The sequence below is a fragment of the Saimiri boliviensis genome, chromosome 10, assembly GCF_048565385.1.
Source record: "Saimiri boliviensis isolate mSaiBol1 chromosome 10, mSaiBol1.pri, whole genome shotgun sequence".
NCBI classification, from domain to species: domain Eukaryota; kingdom Metazoa; phylum Chordata; class Mammalia; order Primates; family Cebidae; genus Saimiri; species Saimiri boliviensis.
Genome location: NC_133458.1, coordinates 14759384 through 14766271, shown reverse-complemented (window position 1 = coordinate 14766271; position 6888 = coordinate 14759384). Strand labels below are relative to the sequence as shown.

Here is a 6888-nt window from a genome sequence, read left to right as displayed (position 1 = left end):
TTCTTTAGATTTTCAAAAACAAAACAATAATTTTATTATGAAACAACTGAAACAAGAAGTAGCGTAGATTACCAGTAACTGATAAGCAGGTGGGTTTTTTATGTTTCTGTGTTTTGCCCACATCCGAGGTCCCGAGTGTGATAATTACATATGGTCTGATGAAAGTAAAAATCAACAAAATAAAGATCAACAAATATCTAAGCTAAAGCATCTTAAAATACTAACAAATATCTAAACATCTTTAGCTTAGATATTTGTTAGTGTTTTTCAGATTACCTTAGAATCCATGGGAATTGGCCCACCTAAAACTGATTTAGGTCAGAGCTAGTTGAGAGCAAAAGTTGACAGCAGCATTTCATGACACCTCAAAGGGCTACTTTGGTTTGTTATACCAGAGGCTGCTGACCTGTAAGAAGGTTCAGAAAGGGGGTCAACAGGAAAATAAAAATGGTAAAACTATCTTGTTTCATTCCGCTGCCCGCATTTGCTTGGGTTTCACGTAGAGGAATAAGCAGCTGTCATAGGCAATCACCACACAGGTGAAATGGGAAGCATGAGTGGAGAAGGATTATTTTTTTAACCAGAGGCTGAGGGGTTATTGGAGATGAAGCTGGTATAGGAATCAATCCGGATCAATGGAGCAATCGCAAAGGAAATGTCTATTAATAAACTGTGTGAAAAGATGAAGAGTTGACTGAGGAAGAAATCCCTGGGAGACTGAAGGCTTCATCAACTCAAATGACTGCATTTCTCATTCATCTCATCAAGTAAAAGAAGAAGTTTAAAAAAAGGAAATAGGGCTGTTCTTCAAAGCCAGGAAAGCCTGCGAGACTAGAGTAATAATTCCCATCACTGTTTCAATTCTACCTCTTTCTCTTTGGGACGGCTAGAAAGGAAACAAGAATTAACATTGCTCCATGTACCTTTAATCCCAAAGGAAATAAGGGCAGATTTAGGATTATTCTCCTGGATTATGGAGGCTGCTCTATGTTATGATCATTTAACAGAGTTAATGCTATATATTTATAAGGAATGAACACAACTGTGCAAAGATGAATGGATGGGGTCAGATAAGTGGTTCACTAGGTACCAAAGCTGCATAGTAGTTATTGCAACAGGCCGAGGAATGCCCCCTCAAAGATGTCCAAGCCCTAATCCTTGGAATTTGTGAAAATGTTGCTTGACATAGTAAAAGGGACTTTGCAGGTGTGATTGCGTTGAAGACCTTGAGATGAGGGGATTAGCCTGGGTGATCCAGGTGGGCTGAATCTAATCTTAGGGATTTGTAAATGTGGAGAACCTTTCCCTCTGAGTTCAGTGAAGAGCTACATGATGACAGAAGACTGTTCTTAGAGACACGTGTAGCTGGCTTTGAAGATGGATGAGGGAATCATAAACCAAGGAATGTGGGCAGCTTCTAGAAGCTGGAGAAGCAAGGAGACTCCAGAAAGGAAGGCAGCCCTGATAACATCTTGATTTTAGCTCATTGAGGCCTGTGTCAAGCTACTGACCTGGAGAATTTGTCAGGTAATAAATTTGTTGTTTGTTGTGTACAAAATGTGTGGTAATTAGCTACAGAAGCAATAGCAAATGAATAGTCATGAAGGCCCACATAGCCCCTGTCTATCCTCCTGCCTTTCAATTCCCAAGCCCCTGCCTCCAGCCCTGCTCTGGTCAGCACCTGTCTGCCTACCTGAGCTCCCTGCTAGCAGCTGGCTCCTTTCTTCTTCCTCCTCCATTTCTAGCCTTGTGACCTATGTTCTTCTTTGCTTTCTTTCTTTTTTTGAGACCAAATCTTGCCTTGCTGTCCAGGTTGGAGTACGGTGGCATGATCTGTGCTCATTGCAACGTCCATCTCCTGGGCACAAACAATTCTCCTGCCTCAGCTTCCCACATAGCTAGGATTATAGGTGCCCACCACCATGCCTGGCTAATTATTTGTATTTTTAGTAGAGATGGGGTTTCACCATGCTAGCCAGGCTGTTCTTGAACTCCTGACCTCAAGTGATCTACCCGCCTTAGCCTCCTAAAGTGCTGGGATTACAGGTATGAGCCACCGCGCCCAGCTTCTTCTTTGCTTTCAATGGATCAGCTCTAAATTTCAATTCTAGGCTCAAGTCCTACAGAAAGATTGCCTAGCCAAACCCTCCAGCCCTGGCTGTTCTTAAACTCAGGGCCCATTTGCATTATATTATCTTCATTGTACAGTTTTTCCTTGAAATCTCTGAGTCATTATTTCTGTCTCAGTGTGGATGGGGTTGAGCTGGAGGTATCATGCATAAAGTTTAAATGACTCTGAGATGAAAGACTGTGACTCAGAGTTTATTAGAGAGCTGGAAGCTTAGAGTGGCCTCACCATATTCTCTTTATCTTTACCCCAGGTGTGTATCTTCTCACAGGAGCCAGATCCCAAGATGTATCCACCAAGGGCCCTGCCTCTGGAGGCAGAGAACTGCTTATTAATCTCACTGTTTGGTTCCCAGACTTCTCCAGATGAAACTTTCTTTAGAGAATTTTAACAAGAGGCTGCTATGGTCCCAGGCTTCCATTCCCGCCTCCCTAGATCCCTAAACCCTGGATCCATTTGGAGACAAAATATTCAAATATTGTCTCCAAATGGAAACTCTGGATCCAGCCCTGCCTAGGTACCCAGGCTGTCATAATTTTAGTCCAGCTGGGAAAATTCCTCTGCATTTGTTCCATGATCTCATCTTTTTTCCATGGTCCTAGGAGGAGAAGGGCCAGGAGACACGCACTGCAAAGGTGCTGATCCTAAGCCATCATCTGCTTGGGTGTATCTAGGTCTTTATCCCTTTCTTTATTCAGATCTTTTTCTCAAATGTTAGTTCCTCAAAACAGAGGGCATCTCATTATTTTAAGGAGTAACATCAGTGCCTCAGAAGTCCCCAGAGGGTTGCTTGGCTTCCTGTCATTCCCACAGAAAACACTAGGCTGGAGTCTTTCTATAAACTGTAAACATCACTAAGGCATGAAGGACTTGGGGATGAGAAAGAGCTGAGAACACTCATCCTTGAGGGAGAAGGGACACAACCAGCACCTTTCCCCTCTGGCCTCCTGAGGGACTTCTTTTCCATCTCCCAGCCCCACATTGATGCTGCTACCCCTGGCTTTGTAGTGATACAGGGTAGGCGCTGGGTTAGAAAATCAGCATAAGGACTAGCGGTGTTTTGGCTCACCCAGCAGTGCCATCCCTTCTCAGCTGTGCACAAAGCCCCTGTCCACCCTTGCCAGCTGCAGGACACAACCCAAGGGCAAGAGCCTGCATCTCTGATGTCACTTACATTACAGAGTGAGGCCAGCAGGCAGGCATCTCCAGGTATGAATGCCTAAGTGAGAGCGGTTTACGAAGAGGACACCAAGCTTGGAGGCTAAGGTGAGTGGTGGAAGTCTGTGTGTCAGTCAGGTTCTCATGCAACACAAACATAAGGACTGAGTTTGAATTTGGTCAGTTCCTGGCTAGATTTTAGACTTACCATTAAGGTTTGTCAGTGGCATGGGTGCTAGGCATGACTTATTTATTTTATTTTTTGAGATGGAGTCTCGCTCTGTTGCCCAAGTTGGAGTGCAGCGATGTGATCTTGGCTCATTGCAACCTCCGCTTCCCAGGTTCAAGCAATTCTCCTGCCTCAGCCTCCAGAGTAGCTAGGATTACAGGCACCCGCCACCACGCCCAGCTGATTTTTGTATTTTTAGTAGAGACCAGGTTTTACTGTGTTGACCAGCCTGGTCTCAAACTCCTGACCTCGTGATCCGCCCACCTTGGCCTCCCAAAGTGCTGGGATTACAAGCATGAGCCACTGCACCCATGCGGTACAAATCTTTTAAAAATTAGAATGCCTTTGCTGGGTAGCCAGAACACAGCCCCAAATGAAGCTTTTATGGGGCTGGAGAAAGGGTCAGAGTATAACTATACACAGCTTCACACCTTCCACTCCTTACAGTGTGTGTTGTAAATACTTATGTTTGTGTGTGTTTGAAATGTTTTAAAGTACTCTTTTAGTGAATTGAAATTCCAAGGAACAGTGTAAAGCTGTGTGTAAAGATCTTCACACACACACACACACACACACACACACACACACAGGCAGCAAGAAGTGTAGAGAGATGATGGCCCAAGAAAATTTGAGTTCTAGTGACAGTCGCAACAATAAGAACTTGATCACAACAACAACAACGATATGTTAGCTAGTATGTGCCAGTCACTGCCCTAAAAAGTTTACTTATTTAATTTTATAATCGCCTTAGAGTGTAAATACTAGTATTACCTTTACTTTATAGCTGAGTAAACAGAGGCTCTGAGAGAGTAACCAAGAAGAGCAGATTTATGGCCCGTGACAAGCCAGTCTGGAGCCAGAATCCTAAAACAGGCAGGCCAACTCCATAGCTTGTGCGTCCCACCACCGGGGGAGGGGAAGTGCATTGAAGATGCCAAGCTGTGTCCTCGAGTAGATGGCTGATAGGATCTCTGCTCACTGCAACCTCCGCCTCCTGGGCTCAAGCAATTCTCTTAGCTTCCCAGAGAGCTGGGATTACAGGTGCTCGCCACCACAACCCACTAATTTTTTGTATTTTTAGGAGAGATGGGCTTACATTTGGATCTCCAGGCCTTCCTCCCTGACCTCCTGCACCCTTTCTGCTCTCCATCTGTGCAAACAGTAAGCAGAGGGCCACTCTAGAGAAAGCTAATTTCTGGACTCAAACCTCTGACTTTCACTAATTTCACGATCACCACTGGAGAAATGTGCACAAATGAGGGTCCTTGGAGAGACAGCTCAGAAAGGTTTGCGGGGACCCTTTAAGAGGGGTCTTGGGGCACCACCTCTGGGTGTGATGCAGACACATCGGCCTACATCGGGAGCTTCTGGGTCATGTACACTAATGTTCTCTCCCTCTCTCTCTTTTTCTCCCTCTCCTATATTTGAATTTTTTCTGTTCCTTCTCTGTTCCTCTGTTATTTCCTTCTTGTTTTCTCCCTAAGTGTCAATGTCTCTTGCCGTGTGGATGTCTGTTGCCGTGTGGTCCTCCTTAATCTGCTCCTGTTTTTCTCTCTTCCTTTCTTTCTTTCTTTTTTTTTTTTATTTGAGATTGAGTCTTGCTCTGTCACCCAGGCTGAAGCGCAGTGGCATGATCTCAGCTCAATCTAACCTCGGCCCCTCAGGTTCAAGTGATTCTCATTCCTCAGCCTGCCAGGTAGCTGAGATTGCAGGTGCCTACACCTGGCTTATTTTTGTATTTTTAGTAGAGACAGGGTTTCATCATGCTGGCCACGCTGGTCTTGAACTCCTGACCTCAAGTTATCCACCCACCTCAGCCCACTGGGATTAAAGGCATGAGCCACTATTCCCAGCCTTCTCTCTTTTTCACAATGGCTTTTTATGTCTTTCACTTCTCGGATACCTTCACTCTGTTTTGCTATGACTCTCCTATTCCTGTTCTGTTATCTTTATTGCTTTTTCTTTCTGCTTTTCTGTTTATCATCACTTGCTGGCTACTTGCCTCTCTCTCTCTATTCTCTGTCTCTGTCCCTGTTTCTTCTGTTTCATGGTCAGTGGTTCTCTGTCTCTCTCTGTTTCTGCCTCTCCAGCTGTCTTTTGTTTCCCTTGCCTGCAGGACCCCAGCCCGTGGATCATGGCAAATCTGAGTCAGCCCTCAGAATTTGTCCTCTCAGGCTTCTCCTCCCTCGGCGAGCTGCAGGCTCTTCTGCATGGCCCCTTCCTCATGCTTTACCTTCTCGCCTTTGTGGGAAACACCATCATCATAGTTATGGTCATAGCTGACACTCACCTACATACACCCATGTACTTCTTCCTGGGCAATTTTTCCCTGCTGGAGATCTTGGTAACCATGACTGTAGTGCCCAGGATGCTCTCAGACCTGCTGGTCCCCCACAAAGTCATTACCTTCACTGGCTGCATGGTCCAGTTCTACTTCTACTTTTCCTTGGGTTCCACCTCTTTCCTCATCCTCACAGATATGGCCCTTGACCGCTTTGTGGCTATCTGCCACCCACTGCGCTATGACACGCTGATGAGCCGGGCTGTGTGTGTCTGGCTGGCTGGGGTTGCCTGGGCAGTTCCTTTCCTAGCCATGGTACCCACTGTCCTCTCTCGAGCTCATCTTGATTATTGCCACGGCAACGTCATTAACCACTTCTTCTGTGACAATGCACCTCTCCTGCAGTTGTCCTGCTCTGACACCCACCTATTTGAATTCTGGGACTTTCTGATGGCCTTGGCCTTTGTTCTTAGCTCCTTCCTGATGACCCTCATCTCCTATGGCTACATAGTGACCACTGTGCTACGGATCCCCTCTGCCAGCAGCCGCCAGAAGACTTTCTCCACCTGTGGGTCTCACCTCACACTGGTCTTCATTGGCTACGGTAGTACCATCTTTCTGTACATCAGTCCTGGCAAAGCTCACTCTGCGCAAGTCAAGAAGGTCGTGGCCTTGGTTACTTCAGTTCTCACACCCTTCCTCAATCCCTTTATCCTTACCTTCCGCAATGAAACAGTTAAAACAGCGCTACAGGGGCAGATGCAGAGGCTGAAAGGCCTTCGCAAAGCACAACGATGAGCCCAGGGCGCAGGGGGACCTGGTCTGTCTCCATTGAGCAGTTCTGTGAGGAGGGAGACTTCTAGCAAGTGGGAAGACCACTGGTGAGTTTCTTTAGTTCTTTTTCCTACAGTGAGCCCTCAGTGCTGCACAGTCTGATCCAAAGCTTTTAAAGGCCACCATGGAAGTGTTCCCTACATCACCTGGCAGCCGTAAGAACTCTGAGAGTAGCCCAGAGCTTTCAGTAAAGGGAAGTGCATGTGCTTTGCACTTAAGGAAGAGTAGCCAAGAAGTGCTCTCTGATGAAGAGATAGT

The 6888-nt window shown here is 46.0% G+C and overlaps 1 protein-coding gene across 1 annotated transcript; it reads left to right on the top strand.

The window, feature by feature from the left end:
* The first annotated feature begins 5473 nt into the window (after positions 1–5473).
* Positions 5474–6888, top strand: LOC101039594 (olfactory receptor 6V1). The gene has a single exon (XM_003929799.3). The coding sequence runs from the start codon at positions 5563–5565 to the stop codon at positions 6592–6594; it is 1032 nt and encodes a 343-aa protein (XP_003929848.2). The 5' UTR covers positions 5474–5562; the 3' UTR covers positions 6595–6888.